Below are 21,701 nucleotides of genomic sequence, written 5' to 3' on the forward strand. Positions count from 1 at the left end.
AGCTAATACATTGCAGAGCTGTTGCCCACAGAGGGAGGACATCTGTGAACAGTACCGGCACGACATTTCATTCCCACATAATCATCACAACACAGTGTTGACAGTGGAATTGTCCAGACAATGCAGATAGGGCTCCCCTCAGTCTGTTATTGACGCCCACTTACTGTTAGAGGTCCTCAGCAACCCTCTTCCAGCACACACCAACAACATGGATGTGGCTTAGCACATTCAAACCCTGGGATCTCCACTGTGCCCCTGCTTGACAGAGGCACAGCTCACTAGCCTCACATGTTGCCTTATGTGACCTACTTTACAGTGGCACAGTAGCCTACTGTACTGGGGATGCAGATGCCAAGCACACTCTGGCTAAGATGTCATTCCGTAGGGCAACAAGCCTAGTACTGACCTCTACACCCATATGTTTAATTGTCAGATGCACAATATTTGTTGCTGTTAGACTGTTTGCAGGTCTTTATTGCCATAGCATTCCCTGTTCCTATGAACAACTTGTGTATCTGTGGAAGATGTTGGAATATGAGGGCAATCCACTATATCACTTATGTCTCTGTAGTCATTTACTGTGTGCACTGGGCAGATTGCTGTGTTGTGGTTGGTTCCTGGAATGACACGTACAAATACCAGATATGTGTGGCCAACTGCTAAACGGAGATATGGCCTAAGTGTGTGAGCATGCCCAGTTCAGCCTTTCCATGGCATGTTGTCTGACATATGCCTCATTTATCAAAGTGTGCGAGCATGCCAAGTGTGAGCTTTCCATATGTTGAACTCTGCAGTCCACCACATATTTGGGTGTGTGTGAACTTCAACAATATCTCACGTTTATGGTTGTGTGTTGGGTGTCATGTTGTGTACTAACCGGCCGACTGCTTCGTGTCTGCCACAACAGGGATTATACTGTGCCTGCAGGGATTGCATGGGATACTTTGCATACAATGGTCAACATCCTTTCATAATGACCTAACACTGTAGTACCGTATAGTGTACTGTTTCAATACTTTCACTGTGGTGGACAGTATCCTGGGCTTTAGTCCTATCACTGCTTGACATCTTCATAGTGAGCACAACAGACTGTGTAGGGGCCAGTTGTGCACATATGACCATGTTGCATTATGTTCAGATATGGACTACTGACACCAGGCTTGTCCAACATTGGTAGTGTATTCCACAACATAGGTGGACATTGGCAAACACTAGCGATGTTCCCTAGGCCATTTCTGATGCTAATCACAGAGTGTGTTTGTCCTTCGACACACATTGTAACTGGAGTTTGCCATGACATATGTCATGGTTAGTATACTGTGTCTCCGTCTACCTCTGACATAACAGTGATACCCAGGGTTAACCTACCATCTACCATCCACTCATCAGGATTTCTCTTGAGGGGGTGTCGATAGGTGACTCTCTGGCTAACCTGTACTGGGAGTTTACTCAAGAGTGGGGGTGGCTTCTGTGTTATGGATCATTCTGTACAGCTTGTCCTATGTATGTCAGTGCTGGGGTTCAGGTCTCTCATGTGCATAGCTCACTGCCATTCAGATTGTACAAGGTGCAGCATGTTCACTTATTCCAGCTTGGACATGGCTTCATACATCAGGCACAGCTTGCCTCTGGGTGGGCAGTATGGCAGTGTGTGGAGCTGCAGTTTGTTTAATCAGGCAACACATGGCATCTGTTCATGCTCTTTGCTACTCCTGGTGGGGTACTGTTGTGGACTTTACAGTTGATGGAGGTGTCTGCTGAGGTATATCCCACAGGGGCTATTGTAGTCAATTGTGACGCTGATGAAGGATGACTGCAGAGCCACAGTGACCTCCCCTTATCTACATCTGACAACCTTCATGATTGGGTGGGTATATGGTATGTTTCCGCGAACACTACAGCCACATGTTTGTCCAATGCAGGATATCTATCACCTTGTGTCCCCAGGTCTCTCATTACATGTTAGGTACATAATGGGTTAACACCTGTGTGGTGATTGGTGGGCACTTACTGTATATCCATGGTGGTTGTCTATACACAGTTCTGCAGTTAGCTTGATGACATGGCTATGGCTCCAGTTGTCTGTTTCTATGTGGCCCTTTTGTGGGTTGCTTGTGTCAGCTAGGGGTCGGATATGGTGGGCAGTTTGTACTCCTCTGCATACATGTTCAGTCACAGTCCTTCCATGTTGGCTGTACCTATGGGACATATATACGGAACGGGGCAGGTCCCAGGACCAAGCCTTGTGGGATGCCACTCATATCGGCTTTGTAGTCTGACATGGATGCAGCATGTCTGACCATGTCAGTTCTGTCCTTGGTCTGGTTTGCAACCCCTCTACTGACATAGGGGTTTATATTTAAGCTGGTGAACATATCCATACCGAACTCGTAGGGTATTGTCTGGAAGCATATGCACAGTCCAGCTACGCTGTGTGGACCACATTGCCCTCATCAATGACCTTAATGACTGTTTCAAATGGGTCAAACATGTTTAGGGGCAGGATCTGCACTTACGACAGCCACACTGGGTAGTGTCCGGTGTCAGTAGGTCCACGATAGTTTTATGTCTGCGGTACATACTGATCCTTTCCATAGCTGTGCAGACCAAGCTTGTCAGGATCCTGGGGTGGTAGTTTGCAGTATCCATTCAGGCAACACCTTTGTTGTGAAGGACCACTGTTGTTGTACACTGCTCTTTGGGTACATATCCTGTGGTAAGGCTGACATTGGGCAGTAGTGTGATTTGGCATTCCATTATTCTTGGAGTCCATGTTGGCCTCAGCCCAGGACACCATCACATACCTTTGCTGCTGTGTGTTTTGCTTTGTAGATGATGGCTGTTACCTCAGCATCTGCAATGTCAGGGGACCAGCAGTCTGCTGGGATAGATATTTTGCATTCTGGGGGGGGGGGGGGGTTGCACTGAACCTGTCAGGTTGTATGTTGGCAATATGTGTCTGTGTTTGGTATGTTGTTTGTAATATCTGTGTGATTCGGAGCATATCTGTGAATTCCCAACATGGTTCCTACCTTCAGTTGAGTAAGCCTTGTGATTATCCTTAGTGTCCTGTACAATTTGTATCTTCATAGGTTCATAGGTTCATACTAGGCTATCCACCCTAGGGCATTAGTAAGCCTAGCCAGAGTGTGTGTGTGTGTCATTCCGCCTTGCTATGTGACTATTATGGCCATTTATGATTTTCTTTACTGTGCCTCTGTCTGGGCGTGACACAGTGAAGACCCCAGTGTACATGTACGATCATCCATCCACTTGGCAATATTCCTGTTGAGGGGTGTCAGTGAGGGGCTCTGCCTAACATGGATTGGGATCCTGTTTCTGGGTGTGGGGAGCCTCTGGGTTATGTATCTGTCCCTCCAGCACATCCTATTTCATTATGTGTTGAGGCTGACATCTGTCACTCTCACAGCTCCAATGGCTTTGATTTCCTGGGATGGAGCATGTCCATTACTCCTGTGTTGGACATGGCCTTGTACAACAGACATACAATGCCTCTGTGTAGGCAGTCTGTGACTGCATTTAGCTGGGGTGTCTACAGCCAGGCAGCATATGACATATATTTGACACCCTTTATCCTCTTGGTGAGGTACCTTTGAGGTCTTCCTAACCGCTGCAGGTGTCAGGTACGGTACATCCCATATGAGTCATTGTACTAGATTATGGGTCTGATAAGGGAACAGTACAGGGGCACAGTGACCTCTGTTGATGTAGATGTGAATCCTTTCATGATACGGTGTCCAATATAGACAGTCTTCCTAGCCACATTGGCATTGTGAGTGTCACATGACAGGTTACTGTCGACTTGTGTTCCTAGGTCCCTGATTACTCCTTGCATACATAATGGTTTACCACCTATGTGGTAATTTGTGAGTACCTTGTCTAGTATTTGGTGGGACATTCATACTGTCCAGTGTCTTCAGGATGTCTGGGTGGGGTTCCTGTGTGTGAGAGTGTGGTCTGTCGCATGCTACAGACTGTACAGCAGTTTTGACTACACTTAGGTGCACATGGGTGGTCTCCGCTGCTTCGTGCATTGTCAGTTACCTGGCCGTATGGGTGTCTGTGCTGCATATGGATACTCCCCCTCCTTTGATGTTTTGGTCCAGGTGTTGGGGCCATAACGCATGATATGTAGTATAACCTGGTAGTGCTGGTGTGCTGTCAGTAGGCTTGCAGCAGGATTCTGTCACTGCACAGACATCATTGTTCTCCATACTGGGAAGTGCCTCAGGTGCATGCATATTGCAGTTTACACATCTGGCATTGGTCAGCGTTACCCTTATGTTTCTTACCACTTATGTTTTCTAGGGTGGTGGGTTAGTCTTTTTGGCCTTGCCTACGTATGGCTCTATGGAGGTGGCAAAGGCCTTATCCAGTATCCAGACGCCCAGGGGTAACAGGTGCAAGCCATCCCTGGAACAGCAGCATGGCTTGTCATGCATGACATCTCAAGCAGACAGACATTAGACCCTGTTGGACTGACAGCAGTAACTGTGCCACCTGTTAAAGCTAATCATTCTGTGTTTGTACTGTGGCATCATTCTTGGTGAGGGTTGGATGCTGCAAACGGCCAGTGTCATACCGGCCTGGAGTACATACTCAAAGAGCTCATCCATGTCTCTTTTCATGTAGTCCAGGGAGGTACATCTCAGGTCATTCACACCAGCATGGACAATGAGTGCATCATACTTCTGCTTGCTTTGCGGTGACCTGCGTACTTGTGTTATGTGGCATATTGTGGCAGCCTACAGGCAGCTTACTGTACCCTTTCCCTTGTCCAGTCTGGTGAGTGGGACAGCGGTGTGTCTGCCTATACAGACACCTATTACAACTGTATCAGGCATGTTGTTTCTCCTTCTGGCCTGTGACTGTTTGGCACACCAGCTTTGTGTACTATGTGTTGCATGTGCTATGTTTGGAGGTTGTGGTTGCTTGGGGTCTGCTTTGGAGGCCTCTGTTGGTGTGGTGTGTTTGTAATTAGGGCCTCCGGGAATGTTTTTCTGTGTTTATGTGTTTGGTTTACAGTTGTGATAGGTCTATGTGGGACTGGGTTTGTGGTGTATGTGGTTACCTTCTCCTCCTGACTAGTTTTGACAGTACTGAGTTGGGGGAGCTCAGCCTCCAGTTTGGATAAATGGTTACATCTCTCACATATATTTGTATTTATTGGGGGGAGTTGTGGGTGGTCTGTGTACTTGGGGCAGGTGTCACATTGCCTCTGGATTCACAGATTCTACTTGTTGTGGCTGGCCTTAGTGGATTGTATGTGTGGACATATTTTATTGCCATACTACTGATCAGTGATTACTTCCCTTTTTATGTTTGCTCTATCATGTAGTAGCTTCCTCATTCTCTTGCATGGTTTGGTAATGGCTGGAGTCCAGCATGCCAGATGCCTGCGTGTATGGCATTGTGTCTTGTTGTTATTTGTGATTGCATAATCCAAGCATTCCTGGCTGTGTTCATGGAATGCCTGTATAACATGTTCTGCGGTGTGTCCCATATTCTACACCTGCACAGGGCCTTTCGTGGATTCCACATCAGTTTGGAGGGGTGCAACCTATGCTTTACACGTGTTTTTCACTGTGGTTTTCTGGCCAGGGACTGTGGTCAGGATGTGTATATCCGGTGTGATTACTCTATGGTCTGGTCTTACCAGTGAGGGATACACTTCTCATCTTGCCATCCAGTACGCATGTTGCTGATTATCACATACAGTATGCTTACCCCTCTTGTGGGAGTGGTACGTTGTTCCTGGGCAATTTGGTTTATGGATTCTGGTAACTTATTGGTGCTAGTACAATGCCCCCAGTGTATGTCTGGGTATTTTCAGTCAAGCAATATAATGTGGTTTGGGGGGCTTGATATATTCATGTATTCCAACATAGGCCAGGTGCAGTTCCTGGTATTAGGACAGTAGTCTGCAGCAGGCTATATACTGGGAGGCGGTTTTAGCCATTGGTATTTGACCATGGCTAATCCATGCTGCTTCTTGTTGTGGTACCAACATGGGGGTGTGGTTATCCTTGACATTTATTGCTAGTCACCCTCCTTTTGTAGCTTGTTCCATGTTTTGCGGCTGTACAGCACAGTGTGAGGTGTAACCTGGTAGTGTTAGGGTGCTGATGTGAGCCTTGACCCAGTTTTCTATTACAAGACTGATATCAACATTCTCCATACTGTATGCGTTTACACTGCACGCATCTTGCTGTTTAGACTTCTGGCATTGGGTAGCATTACATCTAGGTTCCTATCCCTTGTGGTACCTATGAAGGTGGGTTTGTGTTTTGAGACTTACCTATTCAGGGCATGCTGTGGGTTCTGACAGCCTTTGCCAGTATCCATGGGGCCTGGACTGATAGGTGCACGCCACCCTTAGCAGGTGGTGCATCATGTCATGCTCAGCATGTCTTCCCAGGCTGAAACACATTGGCTCCCCTTTGACTAACTGCATTACTTCAGCCAGTTATTGCAATTGATCATCCCATCGTCATTTTGTGGCTTCATGCTTGGTGAGGGTGGATGTTAGTCAGGGTCCTCAAGTGTGCATATTGTACATGGTGTTACATTACTTAACACATGGCATTCATGCCTCAGGTGGTGCTGCAGGGCTGCCTCTGTCAGATGCACATATTACACTCCCTGTACATGTTTGTGAGCAGGTCATGTCATTTTAGGCATCCCTGTTATTATTTGAGTGAGTCAGAGGGGGTATCATTCCCAGGGTTCCTATTGAGCCAGTGTATGTGCTATGCGTTGCCTCTTTGCCAAGGCCAAGGCATACTGGGCATGCCTCCTTCTGTCTACTGGGGCAGGCTCAGGTTGATCCTCCTCGGAGTCGCGCTCTGCCTGTGATGGCCTTGGCAATGGTGGGGGGCTGTTTGGCCCAGCCCTATGCTGGTCCTGCTGCAGCTGTTTTCACAAGATCATATTATGTAGCATAGCACATACCATGACAATTTGGGTACATGTAGTTGGTGAGTACTGCAAGGCTCCACCAGATGTGTCCAGACACCGGAACCATGACTTGAGCAGCCGAAACACACGCTCTATTACATTACGTGTTTGTGCATGTGCCTCATTATGGCGTTCCTGTTCAGGTGTGTGTGCGTTTCTGATGGGTGTCATCAGCCACGGCTCCAGTGCATAACCTGCATCCCCCACTAGGTGTCCATGTGGGATGTCCTCATAGGCAAATGTCTGGTACAGCTGCGTCAAATGCCAGATGTGGGAATCATGGTAGCTCCCAGGGCAGCCAGCAGACACATTCATTATTATGCTCTGGGCATCACATATGACCTGGCAGTTGATGGAGGGGAAGCCCTTGCGGTTAATGTAGGCCCTACCCCGCTCACCAGCTGGTGCTTTGATGCGTATGTGCGTGCAGTCTATTGCACCCACTACCTCAGGGTATTCTGCTATTTGCTGGAAGAGATGCATATTGCTGGCCAATACCTCACGGGCATTGGGGAAATATACATGATCACCGACATGTGCTGACATGGCATCCAGGAACTGGTGCAGTACCCTGGAGGCTGATGCCTGTGATATCCCCATCATATCACCAGTTGGTCTCTGGAAGGTACCTGTTGCTAGTATTCTTAGGCCAACACATACCTTGGTTTCCACTGGGATGGGTTCCCCTCTGTTGGTTCTGTGTGTAAGGCGTGGCCTGCACAGCTCAACTATTTGCTGCAGGAGGTCTTTGTCCACTCTATAGCGCTCTACTATCTCCAGCTCATGTAACCCGTGGTAGGTGACCCTGGGCCTGTACACTCTTCTCCGTCTCCTCACTGTGGGTTGTCTGGCACCATCTGCATTGTCACCACCCTCAGCAAGTCGCCTATGTCTCATTATGACAGCTATGGCAGCCCCTAGCATTTCTGCTCTGAGTTCAGCTTTTTCAGTTTTCACTTCTAATAGCTTACTCCTGTCTTGCAGTGTCTCTTGAGAGAAACATCCTGCACTGCTGTTTGCAGGGTTTTAAGTGCTGGGCTGGGCTACTATTCTGCATGTGTAATTGCCTGCTTCTAATTGTTTTCACCTGCTAGCTCCAGCAGTATTCCCTGCTAGCTTCCTACTAATTCTGTTGCTTCCTTTTTCCTTTCTGTTTCCTCAGGGGGGAGAAGCATGCATACCAGCAGACACGCGCTCACAGTGGCTTACACGCGCGCACACATGCTTACACGGTTCAAGATCTGCCTATTCGGGTTAAAACGCGCGCAGACTAGCGCAAACAGTGTTACAAATCTACCAACACGCTCCCACATGTTCAGTCTGCCTTACACGCACGCACACTGCCCTACTCGCGCTTCATGGAGCGCACACGTGCGCATGCATGCCCAGCAAGAAACTTTGGTGTAAGTAACAGTGTACACTTTCCATTTCTTGACTTTCCCATGCTTATCTTGTGGCACTCCTCTTTCCCTGATCTGTGTCTGTCATCTGTCATATTACACTGACCTCCAATGAACTGCATTTCTTTCTACCATTCCCCCCTGTGATGTCACCTATCTCCTACTCTATTCCTCCCCCTTATGTATCTCTTACACTACTCAGACTGTGCTCATTTGCTATGTGACTGTGGGATTCAGTATCCTAACCCTCATTTACATGAGATTGCCTACTAATGCTTAGTTACATGTCGTAGACTCAGCTTCCCCCTTTAGCAACCACTACACGGTGGCCATGTTGTTTTTTGTCTGCTGGTCCCTGCATTGTCATTCCATGTATTGCATAAAACCCACATTTGTGGGTTTATAACCTTCATTTTTATATTTTATACAGCGCAGCCCGTTTGCGCGGGGCTGTGCTGCGTTTAAACACCGGCGATCGCCGAAAAAAAAAATTATATATTTTTTATATTTGCATCGGGTTACCTTGCCAATGGCCACATATTTGGCCATTGGCATGCTGCCTGACACATATGCACCCTTTATTTGGAGCTGACATGGCTCCATTAGATTTTGCAGAAACGTGCTCAGTTGTCAACTGAGTACATTTCTGCAGCTAAAACATCTCTTACACGGGCTGGTTTCTGCTTTGTGGATCGCTAATATACCTCATTTGCATACCTTTCGGCTGCAAGTGAGGTATTTAGCATATCCATGCCCAGTCCGTGTAAGAGACGTTTTAGCTGGTCTCTTACACGGAGTTTCGGGCTGTTCCTGGATCGCGAGGCTGCATGGAGTGTTACACGTCTCTTACACTCCATGCAAGCCTTCGTGAATCCTGCCCATTGTCTTCTAGGTAAAAGCTGATTACTATGCAGCCATCATAGATTTAGCTGTAATAGAATTTTTGGAATGCAACTTAACATATCTATAAATATTGCATAAAAGCAGAAGGAGTGGGCATTGAATGGATGCAATGTGGAAACATCATTTACTTCCATGAGTGACAAAGCCCTTCAAGCTTCCCTGCACCCCCCCCCCATGAGTGGATGGCTCCTTTTAGGTGTATGATACCTAGCAGTCATACACTAGCAAGGCTCAAGTTCTGAGACATACTCCTTAAACCTCTCACTGACATTCTTTGACTTTCTTGCTGGTGCCTCCAGTCCCTGGGCCACTAACTGAGGCCTTGCTGTTTGGATCACAGTCAGGGCTCTGTAACTCTACACAATCAAGCCAGCTGTAGTTGCCAATCTTATCAGTGCAGTATATCTTGTTTTTATGTCATATTTACAGTGTTATGCTTTTCTGTGGGATTATTGCCTTCCCATTTTATAATATACATAACATATCCTTATTTTCTTGAGTGAGTTATTCATTGCCATTATAATATGCCTGATACAAATTTGTATAATTTATTGAAGTTTTTTTTTTTTTTTTTTTGCAAATTGTTAAAACTTTTAAATCACTCTATTTTTAGGATGATCCAGATATTCCATTTACTGAAGATGACTACAGGAGAAGAAGACCACATCCCAATTTTAAAGAGCACATTAGTACTGAAAAACTTGTCATCAAGCTTGGAAAAATTGTAAGAAAGTAGGAAATTATAACCTTAAATATCTGACAATCTAGAATTTACAAAACACACTTTGAAATCAAAGCACATGTCCTTTTGTAGGTATGAATGAAGCAGAATTTGTAATACTACCTTGGCACCTTGCTTTCAGTTTTGTATATTTTGCCTGTCATAAGCAGCATATCCAATGTACCAAGTGAAAATAAAAATGTATATATATATATATATATATATATATATATATATATATATATATATATATATGGAGAAAAGTTGTATAGACCAACTGCTTTGGGCATCTACTGTGGTACACATTATCCTCAAGATAGGAGAACATAGATCACAGAATGCAAGCTGTGGCAGGGCTAGCTGCGTGACTGTATAAAATATGGCACTTGGTGATTTGGTCTTGTTGACTAATGTTGCCAAATGGGCATGGATATTTGCCGTTGATAAGTTGCTTGAGGACCTGGTCTACTCTGACCTATGCCAGGAGCCATGCTGACAGTGGGATGGGTTTATGTGCCCCATTGCCCAGTGTGTGCCTGCCATAAAGTCTAGTATCCCTGGGTCAATAAGCTACTGGCTGGCTGGTGTTTCCCAGCTTTGGTTACCTGGGATAGCACTGTTGAGTGAAAGCTGGATAAAACAAATCACCTTGCCAAACTAAGAATTGCTACACTCAGTGTAGGTTCACTGACAGATTGGAGCTTGTAGATGTCATGATGGTAAGGAGGAAGCTGGACATCCTATATATACAGGAGACAAGATGGAAGAGTAGTGCAGCAAAGCCACTTGGCTTGGGATCCAGAGTCTACTACTCAGGAGGAGGACAGGCTAGAAATGGTATGGGAATTGTGGTGGGGAGAGGCTTCAGAAGGCAGTGAGGGATATTCTCAGAGTTAGTGATAAACTCATGGCAGACTCCAGTCTAATGATAGGGCAGTATTCATAATTTCAGCCTATGCCCCACAGCAGGGTTGTGATAGTGAAGAAAAGAGTGCATTCAGACAGCAGTTGCAGGACCTACTAGATAAAGTAGGACAACATGAATTGGTGTTGATAATGGGTGACTTGCATGCACATATCAGGACAGACAGAACAAGATATGAGGACTGCCTAGGTCCACGTGGGTGGGACAACAGGAATAAAGAAGGACAGGCTATTCCAGACTTCTGTCTGGCAAATGGCTTGATAGTAACCAACACATGATTCAGAAGGAGAGAGAGTCACAAGATTGCATACAAGAGTGGCTAATGTACAACTCAGGTAGACTTTATCCTAGTGAGGAAAGGGCTCTGGGGTTGAATCAGTGATTGGAAAGTCATCCCCAGTGAAACAGTCAGCCCACAACATAAACCACTGGTTGCCACAATCAGCTGCAAGCAGCGGTTGGAGAAGGCTCTAAAGTCAACAGAAACCAGGCCGAAGACCTGAAAGTTGATTGGAGAGTACATATAACAGTTCAGGGAATTACTCAGGGCTCTAGCACCTCAAGAAGAAGAGGAAATTGACTGAGTTAAAGAAGAATGGCAGTGCCTCAAAACACATGTGTGAGGACTACAAAACAGAGGTGTCACTGAGACAGGTATGGACATAAGGTACATAAGGAAAGCTGGTAATGAATGCAGAAGTCCAGGAAGTCAAAATAGAAAGAAGGCATGCAGCACAAAATGGGAGATAGGAAAGATGGACCAGGCTAGGAAAGAATAGTGGTTGGTTAACAAAGAGGCTAAGAGAGGAGTTGCAATAGCAAAGAATAAGGCGGAGTCACTCTGCCAACTTCTGGAAAGTGACTCAGTAGATGGCACAAAGAAAATACATCAGGTTGCAAGGCAAACACAGAAAGATAAAGAAGACAGACACCTTTCATAAGGGATGCCAGCAACAACCTTCTCATGAGTCCACAGGACATCAAGGCAGATGGAATGAGTAGTTCCAGAAGCTTCTGAATTTAGCACAGAAGCTGTTCTGCCCCAGACACAGCCTACAGTGAGAGAAGAGGAAGAGCCCACCATAGAAGAACTAAGAATTGCACTAAAGAAAATGACGTTAAGGAGAGCAGCGGGCTTAGATGAGGTCACAGCACATATGAGAAAGATACAGGGTGAGATAGGAGAGAAATGGCTCCTGGGCGTACTCATAGCAGTGTGGGGAGAAAGGTGTATTCCAGATGACTGGAGAATAAGCATACTAGTGCCAGTGTTCAAGAACAAAGAGGACATTCACAATTATGGGAAGTAAAGAGGTACCAAACTCTTGTCACGTTGCATGAAAGTTCTGGAAAAGGTGATTGGTAAACAAATACAGAGTAGTAGAAAGTGAGATGGGAGATGTGTATTTCAGATTCAGATCAGGATGCAGCACAGCTGACCCGATGCAGTGAGACAGGTAGTTGAAAAGAAGCTGAAGATGTGGAAAAAGTCCAACTGGGCATTCCAAGACTTGGAGAAAAGTATATGACAAGGTCCCAAGAGAGATGATTTGGGCAGTCCTGTGGTGTTATAAGTCCCTGAAACATTGGTATAATTAGTACAAGCTATGTACAAGGACCCAATGACTCAAGAACAGAGGTGCTCCCAGTGGGAGTGGGTGTGCCCACTGCTGTTCATACTATTGATGGACTACATTAGCAAACAGGTTAAAGGGGACAGATCAGCAAAGTTGTTGTATGCAGACTATGTGGCATTACAGGAAGACTCTGAGCAAGAACTTCAGCAAAGGATAGGGGAATGGAATGCAAAACGGAAGGCACACGGGATGAAACTGAGTACAGATATGACAGTTCTAATGGTGGCAAATGGGAAAATCAGAAGCTGAGAACTGAGATAAAAGGGAAAATAGTGGAACAGGTCAATAGCGTCAAGTATCTGGGAGGGGTGGTTGAGGGGAAGGGAAGTCTGAATGTAGAAATCATAGCCAGAATTAGAGGGGCTGCAGCCAACTGGCACAGAGAGTCAGGTGTAGTACAGGATGGCAGAATGTCAAAGAAGTTGAAAATTTGCAGCCCATCAAACTTACAAGATACATCACTGTCGCTCACTCAAACACCTTAACTGGATAGAACTAACCAGCTTCTTCTCCCTCAACTCCAGATCATCCACTCTATCCTTTATCAGCCTTCTTACTGTCCTACCCTATCATCTTCCACTCTTCACCTGCTAGATCCCTCCTGAGCTCTAACCTAGATCTGCTACAAATCCACAAACCTAAAACTAAGAAAGGATGTATTCTCTATAGCTATAATCCTTCCAAGGCCTGGAACAAACACCCACTAGAAATAAGGTCACTCAAGCAACTTATCCAGTTCAAGCTAGCCGCTAAAGAATATCTGTTAAGCCAATGGACCTGCCTCTGTACTCACCCCCTTAAACAGTTTATCAACCCTAACTGCGCACCTCTATCTGCTCCCAACTTATGTAACTTTCTTTAACTTTCTAAACTTTGTCTCACATTAACTTCTCTGTCCTAGGCACATTACATACATTCTTATCTGCATAATGTAAGGTTTTACATCTGGTGACAGGACTCTTTTTAGTCCTCCTGAATGATATATGATTCTAAATCTGACAGACATAATGATTAGCTTACTGTAGTAAATCCTTGTTTTTCATATATATGTTGCTTTGCATATTTTCTGTAAACCAATTGTTGATTGTTTACTTATTTTTGTAAATGATAATCTGTAGAACATGTGGAGCTTTTCTCCCTGAGCCTCCGCTAAAAAAGGGCAACTTAGCTCAGTCGGACAAACCCGGTCAACAAATGTAAAATAAAACATAAATAAATAAAGTAAGGTGTACAAAACAGTGATGGGACCAGTACTACTGCATGGTGCAGAAACCTGGGCAATAAAGGCAGAGCTGTTAAAGAAGGTAGAGGTGATGGAGATGAAGTGCCTGAGATGGGTGGTAGGATGCACACTATGGGACAGATGAAGAAATAAGGACATAAGAGCAGAAGGTGAAGTAACGCCAATTGCTGAAAAGATCAAAGAGAACAGATTATGGTTGTTCAGGCACATGTACAGAAAAGCAGATGACAGTCTGGTGAAGAAGATTTGGGACAGACAGGAAGAAGGCAAGAGGAAACGAGGACATCCAGCAAAGAGGTGGATGGATTGTGTAAGAGAAGACCTGCGATACTCAGGCATGAGTATTGAAGAAGGGAGGAGAGTGGCACTGAATAGAGACAGATGGCAACAGTTGACACAACACCCCTGACCCCATGCAAAAAATGGGAAAAAGAGGGATTGATGATGATGATGATGTGTGTATAGATAGATATACTAATATTTCATATATATGTTTTACTTACAACTTAATAGTACATTTCATATGCCTTTATTAAAATGTGTATTAGCTTTAGGAAAATCATATTTTCTCCCTACATTTTTCTGCTTGTACACTAATTAGCTCAGCCCCATCTATGCAGAATGCTGAGATGTGATCTTATCCTTTCGATATGACATAAGTTTTGTCTGTAGCATAGCTTTGCAAACAGATATTTAATTTTAAGCAGAACTAATGTTTCTAGTGTCACAGATGGATATCTAATGTATGCATAGTTACATTTTCTTTTTTCACCATAAAATGTTCATTTATTATTTTCACAGTTGTCAGATTAAAATTTACACTTGCCATACAAAACATGACAAAGCAGTACTTACTGATCTTTGATATATATTTTATTTAAATGACCCTAGTGGGCCCTGAGTTTGTAATTTATAACACCAAACATTAAATAAGTAGCCAGTTTTAAAGATTACTTTGGTAGACCATTATGTATTTCAACACACCATAAAGTTGTAAAACATAGAAAACAACCTGCCCTTTTAAAGGAAGTTTAAGATTCTGCTAAGATGAATTTACTAAAAATCATTTTCAGATGTTATTTATCTAGTACCCAAGTAAAGGTTCACAAGTACAAGGTATTGCATTAGGGTAACCTTGGAATACGGGGCATTAATTTGCCTGTGGTTAAGTTGCTTCTTCAGAACCACACGGTCTGTAAGCCAAAGATATAAGCAACCTTTTCAAAGCTTTTGGTTAAATTAAATTCACTTAAAGTTCATAGGTGTTTTCTTTGTTATTCTGCAGCTGTGTGTGGTCCTATTCCTCCAGTGTCACCATTTTTTATGTTTTATCAAATCAGTAGGTGAACTGCTATAGGCTTACTATCAGAGGAAGATTGGGACTACATTTTATTTTATATATATATATATATATATATATATATATATATATATATATATATATATATGGATCTACTTTACAAAGTCGAAAAACCATGTGATCGATTTCAGATTTAGCTTCCACCCAGATTCAAACCTTACTGCCATTTGAAGCATTCATTTCACAGCTTTGTCTTTAACAGGGCTGTGTTTCTCTAACAGTATATCTTGTTTTACCTCTGCCATGGATATGAAATGGGAAAGTCCAGCCCAATTATAACATCATGTGCTTAATTAGATACCAAAACTACTGAGTGGTGCATGGCCAAGAATAGTTCGTATTTCTGCTTGGGTTACAATCTATTCTTTCTTGTTTCCTTGAAAACGCATTACTTCAGTTTTCTGGGTACTAGTAGTTTTACGCTTATACACATATTAAATTCCATCTAATCATTCTTCCTGAATCTACCAATCCTTGGAATTCCTTACCATCTACATACATAGTACATATAATCAGTTTGGAAGCTGACCAATGGCAAAGGAAAGAGTCTACACTTCTAAAGGCTAAGCACTCAGCAAGACCACATTCCACTGGTTCACCTTCAGGTACAGGATACGTAATTTGTCTGTTGTTAGGAGAATTTTACCAGCATAGTGGTATTGTGTTATCAAATGCTGTGCAGTATTTTGCTGGGTGTCCCTTCTTAAAACATTTAGAGCAAATTGGTTTAGATAACAGTGCTTTCTTATTTGCCTGCAGACATAAAATTGAACTTTGTTTGCTTATAGGCAGGGACACATACTTAGGTGAAAGCTTATACATAACCTTTGCTGCATGCAGGCCTGATATAAGACCAGCAGTTTAAACAATACAAAATGTTCTACTAATGGTACTAGTTATTCAGAGGTTTGCACATTATTTTGAAAAGTACAGTTGTGCAAGTAAATCTACTGTAACAGTAGATGTTTGAATGATAACTGCTGCAGTAGCCTAAACTATATGGGTTATATCCAGCAAAGGATATAATAGCCAGCACTCAAAGCCTCAGGGAACCTTCCCCATGTCCAAAGCATTAATGAGCTTGAGTTGAGTTGACTAAAATCAGGTTTGGGCTCCAAGCCATTCAATGCTTTCATGCTGACAGAGGGAGCTAAAGACCTGAGAAGGACAATGCTAGGAGAAGAAAATAAATGGCCACACCATACCTCTCAACTGTCCAGATTTTCACAGAATGTCCAGATTTTTGCCTCATATATTTGGTCTATTCCTCATAACATTTGTGGTTTTCTGACAAATCACTGGGATGATCTGAGGATTGAAGTCACTAAATAATGACATACATTTGAGTTTCATAGGTTCATAGGTAGGTACTAGGCTATTGGCCCTAGGGCCTATATAAGCCTAGCCAAATGGTACCCTGGCTTTTGCCACCCAGGAAAATTATTTTCCCATGCCCCTGTCAAGCAGAGCCACAGAAGTGATCCCCGGGGTGAATTTCCTATCTCCCATCCAATCAGCAAGATTTTTCTTGAAGAGTGCTAATGAGGAGCTTTGTTTGATCTAGGTAGGTAGTTTGTTCCAAAGTATGGGAAGTCTCTGAGACAGGAATCTATCCCTCCAGCATTCTCTGTTTATTGTGGTGACAAGGTTTAGGTCCCTAGAGCGTGTAGCTCGGAGGGATTGGGATTTCTTTACGTGGAGCATGTCCAACAGCTCTGGGTTTGACATAGCTTTGTATGTTAGGCAGAGATCGCCTCTGAGTAGGCGATATGTGACAGAGTAAAGCTGGAGTTTTTTGAGACGGTCTGAGTATGGCATCTGTTTGAGGTCGGTAATCCTCTTTGTGAGGTATTTCTGTGGCCTTTCCAGTTGTTGTAGATGTCTTGTGAGGTACATACCAAAAGGGACATTGTACTCTATAATGGGTCTAATGAGTGATGAGTAGAGGGGAACAATGACCTTTTTTTTCCTGGATGAGAAACCTTTTGTGATGAGGTGTGCCACATAGAAGGATTTCCTGACTACTGTGGCAATGTGATTATCAAAGGAGAGACTACTGTCCACCTGTGTCCCAAGGTCTCTTATCACACTTTCGGTATTAAGTAGACTACCGCCTATGTGGTAGTTCATGGGTACAGAGTTTTTACCAAAAGGGATGACAATGCACTTTTTGGCATTGAGCTTGAGGCCTTGGCTTTGACACCAGGCAGTCTCAGTGAGGCCCTTTTGTAGGATGTCCACATTGTTAGAAGATTTGATTATGGCTCCTAGTTTGCAGTCATCTGCGAACTTTGTTAAACAAAGACCTTCTGCGTTAGCCTGTACTTCAGAGAAGTAGATACTCTAGCAACTTTCTAAGTTTATGAGAGCAATATTTAAAATCTGTCCCTATTTTTGGGTCTTTGCCCCCCTGTTTTGTCAGGCTTGTCCAGATTTCTTGCAGTAAATGGTTGAGAGGTATGGTCCACACCATGACTTGAAAAATGCAAAAACAAGGGGGAAATAATAAGGGAGCAGCTACTGCAGTAAGGATCATTTGAACATCTACTGTTATGGTAAGGTTACTTACATAACTGTACTGTGCTCTTCATATTGATCATTGCTGAAGTTGCCTAAGCTATATGAGTAGATAGATTGGAAGGAGAAAGAATGAGGGTCCAGGTGTCCATGGAGAATGATCCTATCAAAACCTGTCCTAGAGGGAGTCTAGTTCATCGTGCTTTACAAAAGTATGTACAGAGGATGAAGTTGCTACTTCTAGAAGACTTAACAAATTTAAGCACCAAAATCAGCAGAGTGGAAGAATAATTTCAACAAACTAAAACAAAAAACGTTCTCAGGTGAAAAATGCACCAAGACACAGTATATTAGCACTTTCATTTCTTTTTAATAACTAGGACTTCTTCACAATCATTCTGGTGCTAATATACTGTGTTGTGGTGTGTGAACTAGTCCATTACTTTAAAGTCTGAGGTTAATACAGAATTAGAAATGACACGACACCAAGGCTCAAACTTAACAATTTATTAAACAAAAACTTACTTAATAAACAGAAAAAAAAACTAATAAATCATGTACTTACAACCATATGCATAAACAAAATCATCTTTGCCACTGATAGGGAGACTTTAATCCTATCCAGTGCAGGCTATCTGTTTAGTCAAGGCAAGGCCGACACTGGCAAAATGGCTCTATGCTCAGTTTAGGCTGGTACTGTGATCAAATCTGGATGATGATGATTTCCATTTTAGCCTTTGAGCTTTTTATAGTCTTGAACAAACAATAAGGTCAATAGGTTCAACTAATGACATATAGATCACAAGCTTATCATGAGTTGATGGAATATTTTAGAAAATTACAGATAATTTCCTAAGTTGTAAATAAGTCTCATAATGTCTGATCTTATGCCTTACTTCCCTTTTCTAAAGAACAGTTAGCTCACAAACTTGTGATATAGTTCCTCATTGGAATCCCCCCATATTCTGATAAACATCTTTTAGGCTGATACAGGTCAACAAAAGTTCAGTTATACCAGTAATCAGTGAGCAAGGCCTGCTCTTAAGCATATTGTATTGTTACAATATTAGCAGCACATAGTGAGGTAGATAATCAAACATACACAGTGGTATGTGGCTCGAGGCAAAACAAAAAACAGGTAGACTGTGTGGATCCGTCACAGACCACCCCTTGCATTGAGCAATGTACGCTGTGTATTCCTTATGAAAGTTAAAACTGACAACATCAATTTGTGTATGCAGCATGACACTAAGCAAAATCACACTGAAACTATTGTGGTCAATAGTAAGGGATGCAACAACAAATTAAACCACGCTGAAGCTTTAGGTGACCACATAAAAATATCATACCAGTGCGAAACAGTTATATTCTGTATTTCATTTGCAATTTTTACAATGGTACCTTTATCTTTAATCATTTTAATCACTGTTTGATGCGCATCATTTAGTGTTTTATTTAATAGTTGCAACACTATTTGCCCTTCCTGCTTAATTTGTTGAAAGTCCGGGTGGAATAGAGATGGCCATCTAAAAGTGTGTAATGGTTTTATGCTAGCATTAAATGTGATGTCCATCCATTTAGTCAATCTACTAAGTTCTCCAGTACAAAAATTAATAATTGCATGGATATTACTTTTACAGTATGCTCCACCATTTGTGATTATCCCATGACTCCAGGCTAATTTACAGGAGGATATCACACAAACTGTGGTATTATTTAGTTGGTAGATGTCCGTACCATTTACTATATACCTGTGCCAGGTGTATTTCCCAGTTCCATTATGTAAGCATGGGTGAGGCTTCCTTTTCACCATCATGCATACCCACCCCTGGGGCCAGGTCTTACAACCTGCCAAATCAATGGGTACATCATTATAATCAATCAAAGTAGACTCAATTTGAGGTACCCACCAATTATTTCCAAATTGCAAGGGCAATGTAACAAATGGACAGACCTGCTTTGTTCCTTTTTTACTAGCAAGATAGTCAAAAATCAGTATACAAGACTTATTTTCACATGCAAAGTCTATTGGCTTTAACCAATGATATAGTTGCAGTTCCCTTTGCCAATGGGCTGCCTTTTTAGCCCCCCAAGTTTGAGTAAATTGCAAATACTGTTGATTAGGAGCCAATTGAGATAGAATACAAAAGGTTTGATTTACTTTTGTTGTGAGGTTATTTTAAATCTGTTTTGTATATGTATTAGCATGTTCAATCCACCTCCACATGACAGTTTGAGCTAAAATACTGTCTACTGTTCTTTGTCCCAGTTTGGGATCATGATCTGCTAGTACCTTAAAGGCCATATTTAGGTCAGTACCCAAATGGCCCAATTTGCTAAGTAGGGTATCTATATCTACACTATTTAAGAATCCAGTCCCTGTTCCGACTGCACCTAGTGCAGTGCCAAGAATACCTGTAACATCATGTTTATTCCTTTTATATTTGTAATATCTATATTTGATATGCAAGGGTTAACTGGCCATAATTCTACAATTTTACAATGTGGATACCTGGTAGTGATATCAACTGCTGTCATGTTAATTATTATTTTAATATGTTGTATAACTCTAGCACTACTTACAGTTTTACATCCTCTTGTATACCTTACCACATGTCCCAAACCATCAAATACAGTTGAACTATTGTCCATGACATATATCTCCAAACTTGGAGATAGGGTTTCTGCGGTGTTATTTTCCCTTTGAAATTCAGCTATGCAGGAGGAATCTAATGGAGACTTGGCCAGTGGAAATTCTGACTCATTTAGTTTTTGGTATAGACCTCCAAAAGGGTTGGAAGCACATTATTCAGGATGTCTATCACAGTTTAGTCTACATACAGTTGTGATGTTCTCCGTCTGAGTGATGGTCCAAGTTAGGGCAGGTTTTGGTGTCACCGCATATAGATCATCCCCCAATTTCCAGTAAAAGTCACAGTATGCCGTTAGATTTGCAACATCTTCTTTGTCAAATAGAGGGATAGGATCAAGACAGTCTTATGGCCCATCTAAGTGTTGTCATCAGAAAAGGTTGGCACCTTCCCAAACAGTGGCAATAATCTATGGAGAGGAAAGTACAATGGTTGTTTAGCAGAATCAAGTAATACTAAAACAGTATCACCAGGTCCATCACAAATCACAGTCCCATGTTTATTTGGCTGATTGGGTGTGGTCACTATAACTCTCATTCCCAGCCATTTGCTTGGTTTAGTATCACAGTCTTGTAGCAAAATAATGGCATCTTGACGCATACAAATTTCTACTAAAGGTTGTCCTTTTTGAATCATCTGTGTCTTGTTATCTAAATTGATAGCCTTCACTATCACTTCTCGTTCTGGCTCCCATAATGTAAAAACCTCCCAATTTTCCCCTAATAGTCCTTTTTGCCCCGAGTCTCAACTAACACTATATTTTGTGCTGGCACTCTTTGTTTAGTCAATGCGCATAGCCAGAACCGGGTTTGATCAGCATTTATCAAAAGAGGGTATATGGCATTTGGGTTCAGCTTTTCTAATTTCAAAATACAACATTTGAACCGAATGTCATTCATATGCATTTGCAAAGGGGTTCCTTGATGCTTTTGAGGCCTATTATTCAGCTGACTCACAGCTAATTCTAATACCTTTGCCCAGCCTCGTAACGTCCCATCACTTGTATTCTTTCGGATTTGTTTTTTAAGGAGACCATTATACCTTTCAATTAAACCAGCAGCTTGAGGATGATATGGGATATGCAGCACCCATCAAACTCAATTTTCCTTTGCCCATTCTTGAACTTCTGCTCTGGTAAAGTGACTGCCTTAGTCACTTTGGATTTCACTGGGAATCCCATGCGTCACACAATTTATTCAATTCTTTTAACACTGCTTGTTGGTTTGCCTTTTTGCATGAAGACACCATTAATAATCCTGAATAAGTGTCCACCATTGTTAGGCAATATTGCTGATTTTGATCCAGTGGTAAAGGACCAATAAAGTCTATTTGCCAGATTTGTGCTGAACAACTGCCTCAGTGAATA

At 42.8% G+C, this 21,701-nt stretch overlaps 1 protein-coding gene across 1 annotated transcript in view; it reads left to right on the forward strand.

Annotated features, from left to right (window-relative positions):
- AK7 (adenylate kinase 7) overlaps positions 1-21,701 on the forward strand; it is a 1,289,119-nt gene that overhangs the window by 317,154 nt on the left and 950,264 nt on the right. The window contains exon 5 of the mRNA XM_044074647.1: positions 9,895-10,005. Coding sequence (XP_043930582.1) covers positions 9,895-10,005 — 111 coding nt within the window. The remainder of the gene's footprint in view (positions 1-9,894; positions 10,006-21,701) is intronic.

Source organism: Protopterus annectens, chromosome 6.part0 (genome assembly GCF_019279795.1).
Source record: "Protopterus annectens isolate FY-2018-M chromosome 6.part0, PAN1.0, whole genome shotgun sequence".
NCBI classification, from domain to species: domain Eukaryota; kingdom Metazoa; phylum Chordata; order Ceratodontiformes; family Protopteridae; genus Protopterus; species Protopterus annectens.